Raw genomic sequence first — 21,978 nt, 5'->3', positions numbered from 1 at the left:
AGACAGCTGGGGTACACTGATTCCGTCCCAGGGGGTATAGGATGGCGGCAGGAAGGGCATCCGGCCACCCCTATAAATTAACCGTGCCAAATCCGTTGTAACAATGCGGACCCTGCGAAAACTGCGGGATAAAGGCACAAACGAAGGAGGAGGAAGAAGAAGAAGAAGAAGAAGAAGAAGAAGAAGAAGAAGACGACCGTACATAATACCTCATAAGCAATCTGTTGGCATTCAAAGGTTCTTTTGTAATTGTCTTAGAATGAATAAATACAGGTCCTTTACGCTTTCAAGGGAATTTATACCATTCTTTCTGCAGAATCGTGGCAAGTTCAGATAATGGTGATGAAGACGGATAGCTATCATGCACCCTCCTCTCTAAAGTAGACTGTAAAGGCCTCATAATATTGAGACCCGGTCACTGTGGTGACCACGGGAGCTGCGACAATTCGTCATTAAATAGGGACCCTGTCGTCTTGGAACCCAGTATCAGCATTGGGGCCAGAGTATCATGGGATGGACCTGATCAACCAAAATAGTCACATAATCCTTCACAGTAATGCGATCTCGTAGAGTAACGTGGGCCCATGGAGTACCACAGTATGGCTGCCCAAAGCGTCACCGAACCCAGCTGTGTTTCATGGGGCGTAACTCGGCCGGAATTCGGAAAAATTGTGAAATAAGACATATACGACCAAACGACTGTCTTTCATTCCTCCAGAATCCATTTTGTATGGCTTCAGCACCGCGTTTCCCTGTTACAGGGATTTGTATCACTGATAAGTGTTTCTGGAATTCCAGCTCACCCTGCAATTCCCTGTTTCTGGAGCTCCCTTCGTGTTTTTGTGGTTGGACAGGTTTCGCGAGTGCGATATTCAGTTCTTCAGTGACCTTTGTCGCTGTCGTCGTTCACGGCCAGTCAGTGGCGTTGGGAAACAGCTGAAATCGTTAAGAATTGAACAAAGCTCAGCGGACCGATGGGAGTCCTCGTCAGATTCCATGATGAATAATGCGGCTGAGTTAGCCCTCTTCTAACTATAATCCATCATAGATCCCTCGAATCAAAAATCTTGGCCAGTTCTTGGAAAAAGGCACAGGTCACACCCGTCTACAAGAAGGGTTAGTACAAGTGATGTACAGAACTACCGTCAAATATCCTTGACATCGATTTGTTGGAAAATCTTACAACATATTCTGAGTTCAAACATAATGAGGTATCTTGAACAGAATGACCTCCTCAATGTCAATCAGCATGGATTTCGAGAACATGGATAACGTGAAACCCAACTCGCACTTTTCTCACATGACATACTGAAAGCTTTGGATCGAGGCAGACAGGTACATGCTGTATTTCATGGTTTCCGAAATGGTTTTGATTCAGTACCACACTTACGCTTATTGTAAAAAGTAATGATCTTACGGAGTATGAAGTCAAATTTGTGACTGGATTGTGGACTTTTTGATTGGGAGGACACAGCATGTTATCTTGGATGGAGAGTCATCGTCAGATTTAGAAGTAACTTCGGGTGTGCCCCAGGGAAGTGTGTTGGAATGCTTGCTGGTCATGTTGTATATTAATGACCTTGCAGACAATATTAATAGTAGAATCAGGTGTTTTGCAGGTGATGCAATTATCTGTAACGAAGTACTATCAGAAAGAAGCTGCATAAATATTCAGTCAGATGTTGATCAGATTTCTAAGCGGTACCTAGGTGGGCAATTTAAATATTCAGAAATGTAAAATATTGCGCTTCACAAAACGGAAAAAACGTGGTATCTTATGTCCGTAATATCAATGAGTCACTGTTTGAATCGGCCAACTCGTATAAAAACTGTGTGTTAGACTTTGTAGGGATATGAAATGGAATGGTCGCATAGACCCTTTCTATATGGTTCCCAGGAACGATGATTCACAATCGTCCATTTATTCAGGTTGAAAAAAGAAATTCGACACACTTTTCTAAACACTTACCACCTCGTTATTGTTTTTTCCTGACTTACGTACGCTTGGCGCATTGACATCTTGCTTACCCTCAATGACTGGGGCTTTCAAGTCTACCTACCGATTATTCTTTGTCAGTTTTTACTCTACAGATTATTTAGAGTTACAATTGGTACATCATTCAGCGCGCAAGACAAGTGCCCGTCATGGCTCTGCGCTGTTACTATAGTCCTTATCACCATCAATCGGCTAGCTCTGACGGTAATTCGTCCTTCGTTCACGGAATGTACACTGATCAGCCAGAACATAATGACCACCTACCTAATAGCCGGCACAGATAACAGCAGCGACATGTCATTGCATGGAAGCAATGAGGCCTTGGTAGGTCGCTGGAGACCCAAGGCACCTAATACTCGTGAATTCCGGGGAGGAGGGGCAACGAGCTCTGACGCCACGTTCAATCACATCCCAGATGTGTCCATTTGAACTCGCCACTTTTTTCCTCAAACCAGCCCATCACACTTCAGACCTTGTGACATGGTCTATTATCTTGTTGAAAGTGCCACTGCCCTTGGGAAACATGATAACCATGAAGAGGTGTATGTGGCCTGCAACCAATGTACGGTACCCCTTGGTCACAATGCGGAAAACGGTTGTTTTTGACATGTTTAGAGTTTGTTCTATCAATTGAAGGCTCAGCCATCTGAGTTCAAACAATCTCGCACAATAGTCACATTTTCGTCGACTAGTGCGGTTGATGGCCGTCCACTGCGAGGTTCGTCGGTCATCTCCTCTCGGCCCTCCATGAACGACTTGTGCCATCGGAAAACTTGTGACTTGGACAAGCAATCAGTCCCAAAGGCATGCTGAAGTAATGGAAACGTTTCGGTGGCGGACTTTCCAAGTTTAGCGCAAAATTTTATAGCGTACCATTGCTCTACAGAATGATCCAAGTGCGCCATTTTACATAAACTCATCGTGGTTTACAGAACCGCATGTCCTGACTCTCCGGCAGCTCGCAGCCGAATGAGACAAAGAGCGTTTTGAAGCTAACACCCCTCTCCACTTAGCTCAGCCGGTTACAACACGCTGTGGTGTACCGTTGCATCAGAAAAAAATTGGTCGCATTACTTATGGAATGCACTCTGTATTTCCTGTTAATGATTAAAACTATTTTCGGCATATTTGTGATGTAGTCAACCACAGTAAAAGACACACCAAAAATTGCAATAGACTTTGTTGCCTCGTATAGTGTTCAGAGAATAATTCTGTATTCTGGGTCAAAGAGCTTCAATTAGAAAAGCTCTCGTTTGACGTAGGGAAATTCCTATAACTAGTTCTATATGCAGAATCACTGTTGCAATCACTAGTAGTGCTATCTGTCGTTTGTGGTGAATTAAGGTATTAACCAGTTCAGACCTAAGTTTCGCAGCTGCCCTGTTACCCATCTTTGGAAAGAGAAGATGGCAATGAAGTAGAGGCTTCACAAGCAGCATGAAACATAGGTGTATTGCATGCACTGCACAAAGGGTGTAGAAGTTACTCCCCGTGCACTGCCTTTCAGTTGTAGGTGAAGATTCCTTGTTCCGAACCCCGCATCTCATTTTCTCTTAGATCAGGAAAAATACTATCCATATGTCAGTGTAACTTGACATATGAAATGCGTTCATAATATATAACCAAAGCAATCAAAATGCCCGAGAAGGTGTCTTAGTTGATAACTTTGTCATTTGATTGCATCTTTATAGATTTTTTTTCCCATTGACTCTCTCTGTTAAACAAATGTTTTCGTTTTAATTTCTGTATATACCTTGAAGAAGGGTGCACCACAGTCCCCCACCAGTTCCATTTGAGGCACTATCAGAGCACCTGTATTAGATATTTCTAATAATTTGTTGAATGTTGTTATTTCTATTACAGAATGCACTGGCACCAACAGTGAGTGATTTCCATTAATGTAGTTTACAACTAATAATATGCAAAAATGAAAGTTTATTACATAGGCCTACATTCTGAAATGTCTGTGATGGTAAGAACAGTGTTGTTAATAATTTAACCTTGCTGTTTCATATTAATAATTATTGTTTCTTTCAGGTTCCTTTGATTGTACATGACAATCATAAACCAATGTTTACGAACTGTTCAAACTATCAGCCATCTGTCAAAGAGGAGCAGGATATAGGAACATATGTTGCGCAGGTTTGTATAAGACAACTTAAATATTAGCTCAATCACTGATTGGTTTTATTTGTTCCTTTGTTCGTCATACTATATTCCAATCTGTTTAGTGAAATGCATTTGCCCAGAAGTTGCCAGTGGAAAAATATTTTGCCAAGGTATATAACTTAATATAGCTTTAGTAGATAAAGTTCTTAATTATTTTTAATAGAATCTGTGCCACTTGTATGCAGGAGTTAACAAAATTGCCAACGAACTATCCTCCTACAAATTTGTATGCATAAAACAAAAGTATGGCCGTGTTCATACTTTGAAAATGCTTTGTCACCAAAAGGCTTGTTGTTGTTGTTGTTGTTGTTGTTGTTGTTGTGAGAAGGTTAGCTGATAACTTTCTTGTTTGATTGCATCTTTATAGATAATTGTGTAATGAGGGTTGTAATTATTTTCAGGTGAAAGCTGAAGACAGAGACCCTCTTGAATCAGGAGGCACCATCACATATTCCATTGTAACTACAAAAAATGACAGGGAGAAGTTCTCAATTGATTCAGCGACAGGGATTATCAGAACCAGCCAAGTAAATAATTTATTGTCTATGTTTTTTGTAATACAGATGTAATATAATAGAGTTATTTTATTAACATGCATGTTGTCCCACTCTTGCACCATGAAGCAATTTGATCGAGATGAGCCTCGCCGTGAAAAAGAAGTTTACTTGACTGTTCGAGCTACTGATAATGGTCTACCACAGCTTGATGATGTCTGCACAATAAAAGTAACGATTGAAGACATAAATGACAACAAGCCCATGTTTGATAAAGTGGTAAGTTTTATTAAAGTATTACAGATGAAAATTTTAATCATTTTTAAAAAGAATTAACAGTTTTGGTTTTGCCATATACTAAACATAATACTTTTTAATGACTTTCTGACAGGACTTGCGTCGATCAGGATGGAAGGTGTGTCGATCTACATTTTCGTTAGTTTCTGCTTGCTATTTTAAAATTGTAGCCACTGTAGTCTTTGTGTGTATGGTTGTTTTTGATTTCACTTGAATGCTGTGTTATATTGTTGCATGTATTTTGTACTTTCAGTTGCGCTACACATTATTATTTTTAGTTTATCCAAATCTCTCTCTCTCTCTCTCTCTCTCTCTCTCTCTCTCTCTCTCTCTCTCTCTCTCTCTCTCTCGTGGTCCGTGGTCGTGCATGTTCATACAGTGATTGAGTTTGCAGCCTGGCAGTTAATGCTGTCTCACAATTCTCTACTTCATGGCACCATTGACACATGCCTCTGTTACTGTTGTTAACCTCTAGGATAGCAGCAGCTAATTCCTTGGTTGATCCACTTTTGAACTTCTGTGGGTTTTATGTCAACAGAAATAGCATTCCAAAGAATTCATTAGACATCCTGATCGGGTGAGAACTCACTGTGATTCATTCAATGTTAAGCAGACTTCACGCTGGACGCGTTAGCTAAGGTTCCCGTGGAGCTATCACTTTCTGTTATTTCACGTTGAGGAACTATTTTCTCAAGTGAAACACAAAAAAGTTTATTTTGGCAACGTGCCACATAAAGTGTCCATTTATCGCTTTCAGTTTTTTTCTTTGTTATGACATATGTTCCAAAGCACCAGCGCATTGATGACTTCTCGAAAAGGTGTCATTATTGGTACGATTTGATGTCATAAAATCACAGGATATGTCATATTGGTGGTTAAAGGCATTTTGTGTTTAGTTATTTTCATATTATAACTTGCATGTTAGGAAAGTACACAATTTTAAGGCAATGGCAGACAGGTGATTCAAAACTGTTAAGACTGTCGTGGCCACTTCTTGACAAACTGCCTGTTGGATTCTGTCTCAGGTTCTTTGGTCGACATCTGTCTCATGATTTTTCTGATGTTTCGTCAGCACAAGTGACTGGCATTGTCAAAACTTCACCCTCCATTGCCAGTGGTAGACTGCAGCCGAAGATTATATGAATCTGGTGTGCCAACGTCAAAGGGCTTTTCTGCAGTCATTTCTGGTACAGTTCTCCTCTTGCTACCTGCAACTGTTTGCCACAGCATTCCTGGAGAAGCCATTCTCATGTTTGTGTATTTCTATAGATTCTCTGAACAAGCACGTTTGATAGATCTTCTCTACAGCCAGAACTCCCATGTTAGCTAATTTTACTATGTGGTTGGCATCAGACAGTGCATGCTCTACCATGGCAGATTTCTCCATCTGCCCCAACCTGCCATGTTGCTTATGTTCTGTGCTCCTGGTGTCATCCAGTCATGCCAACATAAAACTTTTCTGCATGTGCATGGTATGTGGTATATTCTTGACACTGCAAGTGGGTCTCTTTCCTCCTTTGTTGCTTTGTTGATCTGAGACACTCTTTGGTCTTCTTTTTGTCAGTTTGCAAATAGTCTTTATGCCATGTGTGCGCAGCATACAGCCAATTCTCTCTCTCTCTCTCTCTCTCTCTCTCTCTCTCTCTCTGGGAACGTATGGCTAAAAGGCCATACCTGACATTCCTTTCTCTGAAGTGTCACTTTGGCGGGCATATAGAAGAACCGGCACAACACAGAAGCTCTACCACCTAACGCTGTATGTGTTATCAAAAATCTGTAAGAATTATGTTCCACTGAGTCTGATTGTTACTGCTCCCTGCTCACTGACATGCAATCTGGCAAAACACCTTGCCTCGCTGCTCCATACGCATGTGGGTAAGATAGACATGTACATAAAGGAATCAGGATATTTCACTGAGAAGCTGAAGAAACTAAAACTCGCCCCAAATGTCATCCTGGTCAGCTTGATGTTGTTTCTTTGTTTACCAAAGTGCCACTCAGTGACACTTTGTAGCACATCAGTTCAATTAGGTTGCAAGACAACACCAAGGTTTTTCATGCATGTCTCACCCCAAGTTATTTCACATGGAATGGCAACTTGTATGAACAACTGGAAGGCTTCAGTGTGGGTAGTCTTCTTAGTCCAGTGGTAGCAGACTTCTTCATGGAATATTTTGAAGCACAGGCACTGGACTTAGCACCTTGTAAACCTAAGGTATGGTACAGGTACATCGATGGTATCTCCACTATGTGGATACTTGTTGAGGAACAGCTTTGTGACTTCAACAGCATCCATGCCAACATAAAATTTACCGTGGAAGTAGAAAAGGACAGACAACTACAATTACTAGATAGCTGGTCGCAAGGGATGGTGAAAACCTGGGACACAGTGTGTATCGAATACCAACACACATGGACCAATATCTGCACAAACTGTCATATTACCATCCGAGTCAGAAAAGAGGCATGATTAATAAGCTTCTAATGTAAGCAAGACGAATATGTGAGATGCAACACCTCAGGCACATAGGAAAAAGATGTTGGTTATGGTCTTTCTGCCACACGTTCCCAGAGTGACAGGCAGAATCGGCCATATATTACATGCTGCCGGTTGACTGCAGTGTTGTGACAGGTGTGAGAAAAGCTGGTGGGGGACAGTCTTGGGAAGGCATAGCATTCCTCAGTCATTTCCTGCTGGCCATTGACCAGTGCAGATTGCTCATAGGATGTACCTGTGTACAAGTGATGCATTAAGAGAACGAAAGGCAATGATCCACTGAACAGTGACATGCCATTAAATTTTGTTACATCAGGGAAATCAGGCTCTGAGAGTGTCACTCCAGAAGCAAGCCAAAAAAATGCAAGAATTGCAAAATCCTAGGTGAAGGCGATGCTTGGCCTCTTTCTTGATTCCAATATCCGCTCTGGGTTTGTGCCACAGGGCCAAAATGTTGACAGCCAGTTTTACCTGAAAGTCCTTGAAAGGGTCCAAAACCGAGTGCTTTGCTTCAGGAAGGATATCATTGGAAACGGGGGACTCCATCACAACACGCCATCTCACACTGCCTTCATTGTTAGCGAGTTCCTGACCAGGCGCAGTGGGGCATTGCTGCCCCAGCCACCATACAGTCGCAAACTGGCATGGTAGACTTATTTTTGTGTCCTCAAATAAAGAGAAGCTTACAAGGGCCATAATTTTGGAATGGTAGATGATGTGAAAGCTGCTCTGACAAGATGTCTGAAGGACCGAACATGTTCCAGAAAGCCTATTAGTGCTGGCAGAATCACTGGAAGAAGTGAAGTGATGTCCAAGGGTGCTATTTTGAAAAGTACTAAACATTCATACTTTTGTTTTCAATAAATTGTTATTTATGGACTTATTCAACTTATTTCTTGGACACACTCTGTATTTATGCAAAGTAATACTACCATATACTAAAATAAAGTTGAATGTATGACCAAAATCAGGTGTTAGTGTTTGAAAGAGCAATCCATTATGATGTGCAGAGATAAATGTAGAGACTGCAAACCTACAAATTAAAAATAAAGACATCCTTGGTACTCATTGTGGTTTATCCGAACAGTAAATAAAATTTTTTGTTAGTGACCTTATGATGTCGCCATGAGCTACTGCTACAGAGAGGCTGGCGTAAGCTACCACAGGGCTACCACAGGCTTCCTAAATGACCTGTGATGCAGTCTGTATTGGATATTAAGCAAATGAGTACAGATGTGTTTTTGGTGCACAGTTACTGTTCAAGGGGTGTGAGTACCATATTAAACATGGAACAGATAATATTTGTAGATCCTGAGAGCTTTCCTGGGTATGCTGTTTAAGTATTTAAAGTTACATGAAACTGATGTTATTCAGTTACCTAACGATGTTCTCTAAATTTTGACCATAACCCAACACAGTGGCCCATAAGCAAAATTACTGCTATGCCAGGCAAGTCGTCCAGCCACAGGTAAGTGATGCTACCTGTGCAAAGCCAGGGCATGTCACCTGTGTGAAGCCAGGGTGAGTCACTACTTGCATTGTTGCTGTAGCAGAGTATGGGTTTGCCAAAATATTAAATTTATTTTGTGTGAAAGGCACTAATTGCGTTGTTTTCACTTTTTTGAAATAGTTCACCAGTTGAATAGTTATCATAGTTCTGGTCCAAGGTATCAGTCCTACATTTAATTTTGAAAATTTTGTGCAATTAATAAATAAAATTACTTAATTTTTTTTGCAGCATTACCAAGAATCTGCACCTCAAGATCTGAAGCTTGGACAGGAAGTGATGAGGGTGTCAGCACTGGACATAGATGATGGAAACAACAGCATTGTATCGTATGATTTAGAACCTGCTCCAAAACAGCCAACTGACAGAAAATACTTCCGCATTGATAGAAGTTCTGGCGTTATATTATTGGACAGTCCAATTAATGATGTAAGATACTTACTCGTAACTTTCACAACTGAATTTATTTGTGCACACAAATGCTGAATTTTGTTATAAATATGTTCCAGAAAGACATAGGCTACACGTTCAGATTGGTAGCTAAGGCAACTGATCATGGGGTCCCACCACTATCGGCAACTGTTGACTTGGAGATAGTTGTTGTAGAGACTAACAAGAAGAGCCCTACAATTGAGCCAGATCCTTTTGATAATGTATACCAAATACCTGAGAACTATTCGGATTTCAGTGCTCCTATTATTACCATCAAGGCCCAGTAAGTCATTTATTTTTTAAAATTTGTTGGTCTTGTAATTCAAAAACATTTGTGTTAATTAAAGATGATTCATGTTTTCCTTGAAAATATGTTAATTAGCTTTGTGAAGAGTGAATAGCTCTGATTTACATTTAAACAAAAGTGCTATTCTGTAATTGATCTTACACACTCCCAGTTTGGGTTTTAGAACAAATAATGTTTTGGTGTGTTTTTCAAGATTATCAGAAAAAGTGGGATGTTACATTAAAATTAATGGTATGAACAGTTGTGGTCTTATAACACTAGCAATAACAATATAGTAGTTTGTGTTGATAAAAGCAAGTACTGCCCTGCTTGTAGAGGCCTGTCAAGTCTTACGCCCAAGTATCAGCACGTTTGCTGTGTAGTTGTATTTATTGTCAATGGCAAAAATCATTTTCAGCAGACCTGTGATTTGCAGAATAGAACACACAAATAATTTTTTTCGTAAGCTTGCCCTGTTTCTCCAGTGGTCCAGTCAATGAAGGAAAATTAGGGGAAAAACTTCACATAGTCCCAAATTTTTGTAAAATAGTAGGAGGCAGCATAATGAATAACATACTAAAGATCCGGATCAGTGGTGAATTTAAAGGTAACTTTTTAATGTTTTTCTCGACTTTTCTTGGCTATCTCGAAAACCAAATCTTGTTTGGAAGATGTTTCCCAGTGCAGAATTAAACTATTTACATTTTCCGGGGAGGGGGGGAGAATAAAGCACTTATCAGAATCGTTGCTGGCTTTATGAAGAATTAGCATCTACTGGCACAGCCACAGCCACTCAAAAACAGCTAACCTTCTGTTTATTAGCTCAGTACTGGTATGATGTGAATTCGCATTTGTCGTAAGGGATTAAATTAATGTTCATTTGGAAATGAAGTGGGTTAAGAACAAATAATAAATGTTGTACCACATCAAATATCACCAGAGCCATATTAACGGGTAAATAGTTCTGTGGGTGTAGCAGGGTGGAAAGCTAGGAGTGGAGATTAGAAACATGAGGGAAGGTCGGTCACTGGATTGTGGTCATGAACAGGCAATGGCCCCATTCTCTCTACCGCACTATGTCACAAAAAGCAGTGGCAGGGTGTTTCGTAAATTTATCCCGACCTTTTCACAGCGTGTCTTATGACTCACTGACTACTTGGAATACAGATGAGAAAATCCTAAAAAATGATAGGTTTGTTTATAAATAAATAATCTGCTACCAGTCACGATTTTTTCTTTATTTTATTATTCGCACGACGCGTTTCGAGAAATAATTCTCATTTTCAAGTGCGTTTTTATGTGTGTTAAGCCATTTCTTTTGATGTTATCAGTGTGTGTGAGTCTGCTTCATTTTGTTGACTTTTACTGTAATACATAAGAAACGCGATTTTTAGTTGGGTATCAATTCTTTCTGTGAGGTTAGTGGCTAAAGTTTGAGAACAATTTGTACTTACAGTTTCCTAATGGTCCATTTGTGTAGAGTCTCACACACACTTAACATCTTACACAACTTGTACACTTTACACATCGAAAATATCTTATATAAACAAAACAGTTACAAAGATCTTCTTACATGTAGTTCACAGGGATAACATTATAGGTCTTCCACAGATTATGATATGCTTTTGTACAGAGGTTATTTATCTTAACAATTTGGCTTATGAATTACTTATATTGATTTTACAGTTGTGCTTATTTCTATGTTTTACTATTTTTATTTAAGTATATTATCGAAACATCTGAATAATATACTTAAATAAAAATAGTAAAACATAGAAATAAGCACAACTGTAAAATCAATATAAGTAATTCATAATCCAAATTGTTAAGATAAATAACCTCTGTACAAAAGCATATCATAATCTGTGGAAGACCTATAATGTTATCCCTGTGAACTACATGTAAGAAGATCTTTGTAACTGTTTTGTTTATATAAGATATTTTCGATGTGTAAAGTGTACAAGTTGTGTAAGATGTTAAGTGTGTGTGAGACTCTACACAAATGGACCATTAGGAAACTGTAAGTACAAATTGTTCTCAAACTTTAGCCACTAACCTCACAGAAAGAATTGATACCCAACTAAAAATCGCGTTTCTTATGCATTACAGTAAAAGTCAACAAAATGAAGCAGACTCACACACACTGATAAAATCAAAAGAAATGGCTTAACACACATAAAAACGCACTTGAAAATGAGAATTATTTCTCGAAACGCGTCGTGCGAATAATAAAATAAAGAAAAAATCGTGACTGGTAGCAGATTATTTATTTATAAACAAACCTATTATATCTACAGTCGCAGGCTTTCAAAAACCATTTATAATGGATCTAATCAGACTAAAAAATGATCTTCCCAAATATTTGTTTCATATTTGAGGTGGAAAAGTGTAGCTATCTTCTGTTTTTTGATGTGTTCGGTAAGAGGAAGGTTGATGGTACATTGGGACGTGCCATTTATAGGAACTCCACTCACACTGACTTGTATCTGCATTCTGATAGTTGTCAAGGGATGCTTCTTACCTTGGTTCACAAGGTCCACTTCATTTCAGATCCTGAGGGTTTGTCAGCCGAGTTAACCCATCTGGTGGTCATGTTTGGCTAGAATGGATGTAGTAAAAGACAGATCAGATGTGCATTGCACTATCAACAAACTGTGCACTGGGTGAGTGGTTATAACACTGAGGTGGCACCAAAGCCTACTGTCTTTTTGCCATATACAGGGAGCATTTTGGAGAGGGTTGATCATATTTTGTGGAAATATGATGCGAAACGTGTTTTTGACGTCTGTCTGAGACAAGGTTCTTTAAGTTTCTGTGAAGAATGATCTTGGTTTGTGTAAGGTGGGTGTCTACTGTATACCTTGCAGTTGTAGCATGTCATCTATTGGCCAGACTATCAGGGCTGTGTAAGACCAGTATGCTGAGCATAGGCGTCACACACACTTAACAACAGGAGAGCACATGTGCCATAGCAGAACCCTGTCTTGTCAATCACCCTATGGAATACAGCAACACAGGATTCTGTCATGCACTTCCAGTTGTTTAGATAGTGTTACTAAGAAAACGCTTGAAATTAAATTGGCAAGTAATCTTATAAATAGAGGTGGTAGTTTTTGTTACAATTCTGCATGGAATCATGCTCTCTCACTTCTCAAATAACAGAGGGCAGAGTTAATGCTACCTCATCCATGATTATTAATTTCCATATCTATAACTTCTGATGTCAGTCATCTTTGGTTTCTGATGACACTACTGTTTACAGGGTTGGTGTGCGGCCATGTGTGTTTCTGTAGTCTTTCCGCAAATTGAGGTTTTAAATCTTCTTGCATAGCGATTACTGCCTGTAGTTATGCATTGGAAATGGCAGAACTGGCAAAATAGTGGTGGTTGTCGATGATGTCACCCAGCTGTGTTCTCCTACATTATTTGAAGATTGTATACGCCGGAAGACACTTGGGTCTCATCGTATATATGTCTCATCGTATATATGTCTCATCGTATATATGTCTCATTGTATATATACGGACTGCAGCACAAATGAAAATTGGCACCAAGGCTACGATTTGAACCCGGGCCTTCTGATCACAACTCAGATGGGCTAACCACTACACTAACCTGGTGCAGTGGCTTTGCTCAACAGTATGGACTACCCTAACAATACTTCCCCCCAAAATCCCCACTCCCATTCATGCCTCAGACCACTTGCTATTCCCCCTAAACTTGAACAGCATTTCATAGGCTCTCTAACAGTATTGCAAGAGCACCTCAGCTTCGAAGGAAGTTGGGGATCCTGCCTGAAATCCAGACATGGGTGCTGTAATAAAATGATACTGTAGGGTTCCAGAAACCTTTTAAAGTTTCAAACATCAGTAACGTATAAACCACCATTATATTATAGTAAATACTAAGCTACCAGTGGAAGGTATTAGAGAGCAAACGGGACCTATATTTTCTTAGTAGCAACTTTACTGCCAGTAATATTAAGATACAGTTACCTCATGTTCACACATCGTACTAAGCAGTATAATAGGTTATTGTTAGTGCAGTCAGCAGATACAGTTACTAAGAATAGCTCCTCTTTTGTAAATATATGCTTGACTTGTTACACATCCCAGAAGATTCTTCCTCTTGATAGGCTATAGAACGTAGTGAATGAATAGAAATATTTCAGAGATAAGTTTATATCCTTAATTAGTAACACAGCGCTCATATTTCCTTTTGTAGATAACTTTTCTCTTTTAGTGTTATTCACATGTAGTATATAATTCATAATCTAATTAAAAAGATATATGATTACCATGTTATTGTTACAGATACATGACCTTTCGTAAGTTGCAATGGATACACTTAAAAACAATCATTTGCTTGTAATGAAACTTTTTATTCACAGAATTTGTTTGTTTTCAGGTCAAATATTCCCAACTCTCCTGAATTACAATTTCTGCTTGTTAGTGGACAAACACAGCAGTCAAATTCAGTTCCCACATTTCGCCTGGAGACAGATGCAAAGAAGGATAAGGCCTACATTAAACTAGCAGGGAAAGAACTCGATTATGAAACAATAACAGAATACCATCTAACTGTTCGTGTAGAGAACAAGTATCAACTTGCACATCAGCAGCGATACACCATTAAAATTTTGGATGTTAATGACAATGTGCCTATTTTTAGAAAAATTGAATCTGGATATGTTTCTGAAAATGAGCCACCTGGTACACCTGTATTGCAAGTTAAGGCAATCGATGCTGATGGCACAGAAGCACACAATCAGGTAATATGCTTAATGAAGCAGATAAGTGACATCCTTTCTTCAGCTTATGCGTTGCACAGGAATAACTTTTTGTTAGAATGTAGAGGCAGTTAAGAGCGTTGAGGTTAGTTGCTTCAGCTTCTACTCTTCTCTCTTTTACCATTGCTTTTTGTATTTACTAGCACAACTACTTCATTATTATTAATTGAAATTAGATTTAATAACATGCAGAAACAATCTGTTGAAATGGATATTTAAGAAAACAATCACAGAATTGTAAGCAAGTGTGCTTGTTTTTACAATACATTATGCTAAATTATCCAAATGATAGGAAACAGGTGGATCTAAAGAAATTAACATCATCTTGAAATATAGGTTCTGACTCTTGCTATGTCAGCAAATGATTCACTGCCCATAGAGTTTATTTTAACTTATGTTTTAAATGCAAGTAATAATCAAACTCGATATAGGGATTGGTTCCTGTTAAGTTTCTTTCCATTTATTGTCTTTTGAGGTTTTTAAAATCCAAATGTCTGTGGTGTAATGTGAAGTAAAGATTGTGGTGTCATTTTGTAGTCTCCATTTTAAATTATCAGTATGTGTAAAACAATGTAATACAAATTTTGAAATATCCAAAATGCATTATTATATCCACCAATTTACTAACGATGTATATTATCTTAATTTTACCCAGTCACCTACTCATTTTAGCAGTTTCATCAGATGAAGTAAATCTGACCAATAGTTAAAATTTCATTGTCTTATTGTAAAACTGTGATTCACAGTGAAAAACTGTCCATATGATTGATAGTATCGTATTTTACAGACCTCCTTTCTAATCTTTGTGAAGTTGTATAATAGGACATAAACAAAAATGGAAAGAAAAAGTGCAAGTGTTGAAAGCCAAGTTGCACCTAACTTTGGTTAAAAGAAAGGAGGGGACTGAATGCAAGTAAAATGATGTTCAGCAGATTTAAGAAATTCAGATAGTTCTATAATATACCATTGCTTTCATGAATATAATTACTCTGTCTGTATTGCTCTTCACACAGCATTCATAAGTGTATCACTTTGACATAATTTTAATGTTCACTTATTTTGAGTCCTTCAGTTGACTGTATCTGCTGGTCTGCTCAGCATAACCACTACTCTTTCCAAAGCTTCTATTCTTAGTCTGTTCCTTACATAATATTTTACAGCAAGCAGAGTAGCTTCAGGACATCTGTAGAAATTAGTAAGCTCTGTTAAGTATGCTATTTCACCAATTAATGGATCTTGGTTCTCTCTTCCATTTCTGGTACTGAATTTCCAGTTATCCTCATTTCCACTCATACCTATGGTATGTCTTTTCCAAAAGAAATACTAATATGTTAAACATTTGATACACTCGAAACTAATGATTCCATTGACTACTGCTATAAAATACATTTTATGTATTCATCTAGCAGAAAGTGAAAGTAGCCTGATTTTTGTGGATAACCAGTTATTTAGATTACATTTAACTACTTCTTTCCATTTTTCTCCCTATGCCCTCCTTGATTACTGAAATGGTATAACTTTTCTTTTTTCCAATTGATTTTCCAGCCCTTTCCCTACAGTTCTGTCTTTCCCTGCTGTTTTCAGATAGTAGACTCTTCGTTCTAAAGCCTTAGAGATATCATCTGTTGTATGCCATGAGCAGATTGCATTAATTTTTTTGAATTTCACAGAGTTGTGGCATATGGTATGTTACATTAAACATCAACAGAACTATGGTAACAATGGCTAATTAACAGTTAATGACCACATACCTTTTACTAATGTATGAGTATGTCCACTTTAAAGATGCCTTGATTTGGACAGGACACAACAATATTTAAATGATGAAATCCACGTATTATTTTAAAGTTGTCCCAGCTATTATATTCACTTTTCCTCTTTCAATCTCTCACTCATAGACTTCACTCTCTCAGATGGAGCTCCCATTGGACAGAAGATACCGAATTTATAGATATACAACACAACTTTCTTTGAGTGGTGACCAAGTGAGAATGGGACTGAAATACATTGGCTTGATATTTTTCACTTCCTCAAATGTAAATGTATATGTTCTTCATGTTACAGGTGACATATGCACTTGCTGATGACAACACTGATCTCTTCAGTATTGATCCAAAAACTGGAAACATCACAACAAAAAAGTCTTTTGACAGAGAAACAAACACAGTTTTTTTAGTTAAAGTGTTGGCGTATGACAATTCACCATCTGCATTATTATTAGATGGTAGACCAAACAAAGGTATATATTTCTATATTTTAAAAGTAGTTTGACATATTAATAACTAGGACTTAGTTTTACCTTTTTATATTATTATGAAAGAACAACATTTTGAAACAGTATTTGTTAATTTTGGATAATGTTAAGATTCTCTGTAGGAAACTACTACACAGATTTTGTTGTGTGACTGATTCCAATTGGTTTTCTTTACGAGGCCATTAAGTACACTTATTATGTACATTACAGCCAGTGACATGGACAACAATGATTATGAAGTGATTCTTCAGTTTTTCATTGTATATATTATGAAGCAAAACTTTTCATTTAAAAGGCCATGTCACTAGACATGCACAGTGTTTGACCAACAGAATGAATTATCATCATCTTTACAGATGAACTAATGGGAAAAGCCTGGAATGTCTACTGTGTACACCTGTGAGTGCTCTGTTTCGTCTGCACTCCAGTGCCACACTTAAATCATTTTTGTAATTTCCAGTGTTCCTAACATTATCTGTCTATCTTGTTGTTTGACTTTGCTTTTTTTGCACTTGGCCTAGGCTCCCACTGTTGCACAAATCACAACAAAAGCAGGATGACAGGCTTCAGTAAGGAAGCACCCTGAGTAACAGTTACGATGGGTCTATGTGATATTAATTTTGGAATCAGTTTATTTTAAAGTGACTGTCCATGGCCTATATAAATTGTATGGTGAAAAATAAGAAGAGCTTCTCTTTGTGGCATACTTCAGCTGCTGTCTGCACATGATATGTTTTCACTGTCAGATCTGCCAGTTACCTGTTATAAACCTTGTTGATGAAAGGTCGCTTTGAGAAATTGTTTTGGGGTCCAGCTATCCCGTCCCACTGCCGTGTACAAATTTGCTTTTCTTCTGGACTTCAGTCCTTGCTGTGTGATGCTGAATTGTTGGATCATAATGACTACTTTGAGCTGTTAAATTAACTGCTAACTCTTTCATAATTATCTGTATTTAAAGAGGCTTTAGTGTCTGAACATCTGACATTAATACCTACTAATACATAATGCCTGACTATTAGGCTGCACATCGAAGTTCTCTTTAACATCAAAATGATTAATTTTTTTTGGGCTATTGTCCATGACGTTTCCAATTCAGATTGCCAAAGCATAGATAAAGCCTCAAACAGCAAGTGAACATCAGCATCACCTGATGGCTCGTCACTGCCCTTGTTGTTATGGTGCAGACTGAGGTGCATAGAATCTGCTCCTTTCTTATACATTGCCCCCCAGGGGGCTCATGGTTCTTTCATCAGCTCATGCCTGGCGCATACAGGGCCCCGAGCTATCGCAGCCAATTCTTCCTTCCCTGGCTGCATTTCCTCCACCCTGTCTTCCCACCCTCTCCTCACTCCTTTCCTGTTGCCACCTGCTTCCCCTCTCTGTGTTCTGGCTTTTGTTGACCTGGCTATCCACCTGGTTTCCAGTATTGGTTGCAATTTTTGATCCTTTTGCCTGTTCTTTCATCCTTTTTGGCGTGTAGGTCCCCACTTGAGGTTTGACCTCAACTTCAAAATTCCCTGTTTTTAGTAGGGGATAGAACTCCCTCCCTAGCATCCACAGGTGTGGATTCCCCTCCCCCCTTCCTTCGTCTCTCCCTTCCCCACTGCAGCCCCCTTCCACCCTGCTAGGTGAGCAGCACATGTTGCCAGTCCGTGTTGTGGGGCTGTTATGTACCCATATGACTGAGCCCCCTGACAACACAGGAATCGCACTACTGATACCTGAGCTGTTCCCTCCCCATGTATGGCAAGGAGTGGTTGCTTATCTTCTTAGCAAGACGGACCTTGCTGTGGCTGGGTGGTGCCCATGGGGGAGAGCCCCTGGTCGGAGTGGGTGTTATCAGGGCAGATGCTTAGCACATGAAGCGTATCAAGCTGAAAAAATCTGGCCGTTTTCAAACGGCCATCTCTTTGAATGGTGAAGGATCATTGAATGCTGCTTCGTTTGACCCGAGAACCATTGCTTCCCTGGCTACAACACTGGAGGAGGGCAAGGCTCGATGTCTTGGGATGAAACCCTTTCCCTGTTACCTTGTCTGCACTAGGGCAGATGGGGATCCGTTCATTGCCACAAAGCCATTGTTTTTCATCAAAAATATTGAAGACAGATTTGGTGAAATGGAGTCTCTTAGTAAGATGCGGTCGGGCTCCCTGTTGATCAAAGCTGCTTCTTCCACCCAATACACAGCTCTTGGTGCCTGTGATTGCTTTGGCAGTATCCTGGTATCTATCATTCCTCACCAGTCACTAAATAAGGTCCAGGGAGTAATTTTTCATAGGGACCACATCCTGCAAACTATGAGGAGTGCCGGGCTAGTGTGGAGTGGTGTGGTGTATATTTTGTTTGACGTTTGCAGGAGGGTCTCACAGACAACCGCACCGATACTGGTGCTTTCATTCTGGCTTTCGAGGGTGTACCCTCCCATGGAAGGGCAAGGTTATGTGCTAAAGATGTGATGTGAAGCCTTAACGTCCCTCCACCTATGTGGTGCTTTCAGTGCTTGTGTTTTGGGCATTTGTCTTCCCGCTCTACAGCGGACCCTTTGTGTGGCGAGTTGCCCACTCACCCTATAAGGGAAGCCGCTGTGTTCTGCCAACTGTGTGTGTCAATTGTGCTGACTGCTACTCCCCTCGCTCGCTGGATTGCCCAGCTTACTAGAGAGAAAAGAAGATCGAAGAATATAAATCCGTGGATTGCCTATCTTATGCTGAGGTTCACCAAAAGTATGAGCGACTCCATCCAGTGGCATTTCCTTCACCTTTTGCCTCTGTTACTTAATTTCCTCCTCCTCCTCCTCCTCCTCCTCCTCCTCTCTTGTACTTACCACAGCCCTGTTCTTCTCTCCCCTCTCCCTCCTCTGGAGTTCCCACGACCTCCCATTAGGGAGCCGCTCCCCCTTCTAGAGCGAAGGAGTGTCCCCCCTTCTTCGGCATCACTGGCAATCAATCTCCCAGGGGCCCCTCTCCCCAGCGTCTCTCTGGCCAGATGACTCTTACCACCATTCGACCATGGGGCACACCATCTGTGCACCCCAAGGTTGCCCGCTCTCTTCCGGTTCCAGATCTTGCAGAACCCTGCATCTGTCTGTTGGTGCCTTTTGCACTAGTCCTGTTGATAGTCTCCTCACAGAAGCTGGACTTCCCACTCTAGACATCTGACGGAGCCAACACCTTGTTTCTTATACATTCGCCAATTCCCTCACCATCCTGTGTATCCTGTGCTCTTCGCCCTCTAAGCGTGCCTCCCTCCCTAACACCCAGAACAGCTGGCCACGGGTGGGATAACCAGTTGGCATGTGCCTCACTTCCCTCTGTCGGGATCTCCCATCTCCACTCACTGGACTGCACACATGTCTTTCCTCCCATAACCCCCCCCCCCCTCCCTTTTGGATGATGCCTAGACCATGGATTAGGACCAACCTATTCCAGGGTCCTAAGGCCTCTATTGCTCCTATGGTTTCCCGGCATCTTGTCTGTGCCATCCTTGCAGAGTTCCTGGGTGCCACCATCTTTTACACTGATGGTTCTAAAACAGTCAATAAGGTGACATATGCTTTCACGTGCCCTACTGGCTTTGAACACCATTTATTGCCAGGGTCATGTATAGTGTGTTCGCAGCAGAGCATCTAGCCATTCACAGGGCCCCTCCTTTTTGTTTCCCTCCACAGTGTTTTAATTTGTTCAGCCTCCATGAGCAGCCTGCAGGCTATTGACCGATGCTAGTCTTGTCATCCTTTGGTCTCTAAAATCCATGCCCTTCTCTCTGCCCTTAAGTGTGCCGCCTGTTCAGTCGTCTTTCTCTCTTTCTCTGGGTCCCAAGTTATATGGGCATCTCAGGGAATGAACTGGCTGACCATTTAACTAGAGAAGCAGATACTTAGACCCTTTTTCCTTTCATGATTTCACCTGTGGATATACGGATCTACATCAAATCCCTCTTTGCCCAAAAGTGGAATGTCATCTGGAGCGGTACTGCTCATAGTAATAAACTCCACACAATCGAGGAGTCTACTGCAGTTTTGCACTCTTCCTTCCACTTCTTTTGGAAGGAGTCCACTGTTTAATGCCGTTTACGCTTTGGTCATACCTGGCTCACCCATTGTTTCCTCCTACATAATGACCCACCCCACCAATGTGGCTGTGGAGCCAGACTGACGATATCTCACATATTGGTGGAATGTCCCTTTCTTTCAGCCCTTCGTGTTAAGTATAGTCTCCTCGATCCTTTAAATTTAAAATTAGCAGATGATCCACAGATAGTTGAACTGGTCCTCAGTTTCCTCCGTGAAAGTGGTTTTTACTTCCAGATATAAGGTTCTACTTTAGTTTTGGAGCAGGGGTAGGTTGATTGTGGTTGGGACTTCCTTTACAGTCCTGGCCGCCTCCCTTTTTTCCAGTTTTTAAATTTAGTCTCACCTTTTATGCCCTTACTGTGTGTGTTTAATGATCGTTATTTTATAATTTGACTCCCCTGACTGGATCCGTCCGTTTTTAGCAGACCCTCTTTCTTCTGTGACTCACTTTGGAATTACGGGACTGATGACCTCGCCATTTTGTCCCATAACCCGTCTCAATTAATTAATCAATCAATCAATGTCTTACATATTGCATGACAAATACTTGCTACCACAGAACCTTCAACTGGAACAAATATCAATAGTTGATCAGGTATTTGATAAAATGCCCTGATACACTATAATTGAAATTTTTTGCCTGCTTTGAATGAAACTGTTGAACTGGCATTTAGTACAAGTAAAGAAAACAGTGAGTGATACTAGCAGAACATAAAATACCATCAGGTGAACTATTTTCACATTAGATTACATACATGAATAGGCAGACTAATTTTTATTATTATAACATTGATTTTTCAATAATTTCAGTAGTTAAAGTAAGACCAGTGGCAGGTGAACTGAATCTGCAACATTTATCTTCCTTGTACTAATAGGGGTGAGTCTAAAGTTAGTAGGTTAATGGCTACATACTGAATAATTTGAAAACCAATATCTGTTTTTGTAGGTGAGCAACAGTTTCAGATTTGGATAGCTGACAAAAACGACAATCAACCTGTTTTCGAACACAAGCTGTATACAGCACACATTGAGGAAGATGCAAATATAAATTCCATGGTTACTCAGGTGAAGGCTATTGACAATGACACAGGTATTTCCTTTTACATTTACAGTGGAAGTATAGAAACATTATAGCACAAATCAATAGTTAAGGCATTTATTATAAACTACAAAAAATTGTTACAG

At 39.9% G+C, this 21,978-nt stretch overlaps 1 protein-coding gene across 1 annotated transcript in view; it reads left to right on the top strand.

Moving 5' to 3' along the window:
* The window catches only part of LOC126183283 (DE-cadherin), a 624,501-nt gene that overhangs the window by 561,757 nt on the left and 40,766 nt on the right, over nt 1–21,978 (top strand). The window contains exons 3-10 of the mRNA XM_049925115.1: nt 4,034–4,138; nt 4,567–4,692; nt 4,789–4,938; nt 9,192–9,389; nt 9,470–9,675; nt 14,086–14,449; nt 16,532–16,706; nt 21,740–21,883. Of these exons, the coding sequence (XP_049781072.1) occupies nt 4,034–4,138; nt 4,567–4,692; nt 4,789–4,938; nt 9,192–9,389; nt 9,470–9,675; nt 14,086–14,449; nt 16,532–16,706; nt 21,740–21,883 (1,468 nt within the window). The remainder of the gene's footprint in view (nt 1–4,033; nt 4,139–4,566; nt 4,693–4,788; nt 4,939–9,191; nt 9,390–9,469; nt 9,676–14,085; nt 14,450–16,531; nt 16,707–21,739; nt 21,884–21,978) is intronic.

The sequence above is a fragment of the Schistocerca cancellata genome, chromosome 1 (genome assembly GCF_023864275.1).
Source record: "Schistocerca cancellata isolate TAMUIC-IGC-003103 chromosome 1, iqSchCanc2.1, whole genome shotgun sequence".
Lineage (NCBI taxonomy): Eukaryota > Metazoa > Arthropoda > Insecta > Orthoptera > Acrididae > Schistocerca > Schistocerca cancellata.
The sequence above is the reverse complement of the archived record's forward strand: the minus strand, read 5'-3'. Positions and strand labels throughout refer to the sequence as shown.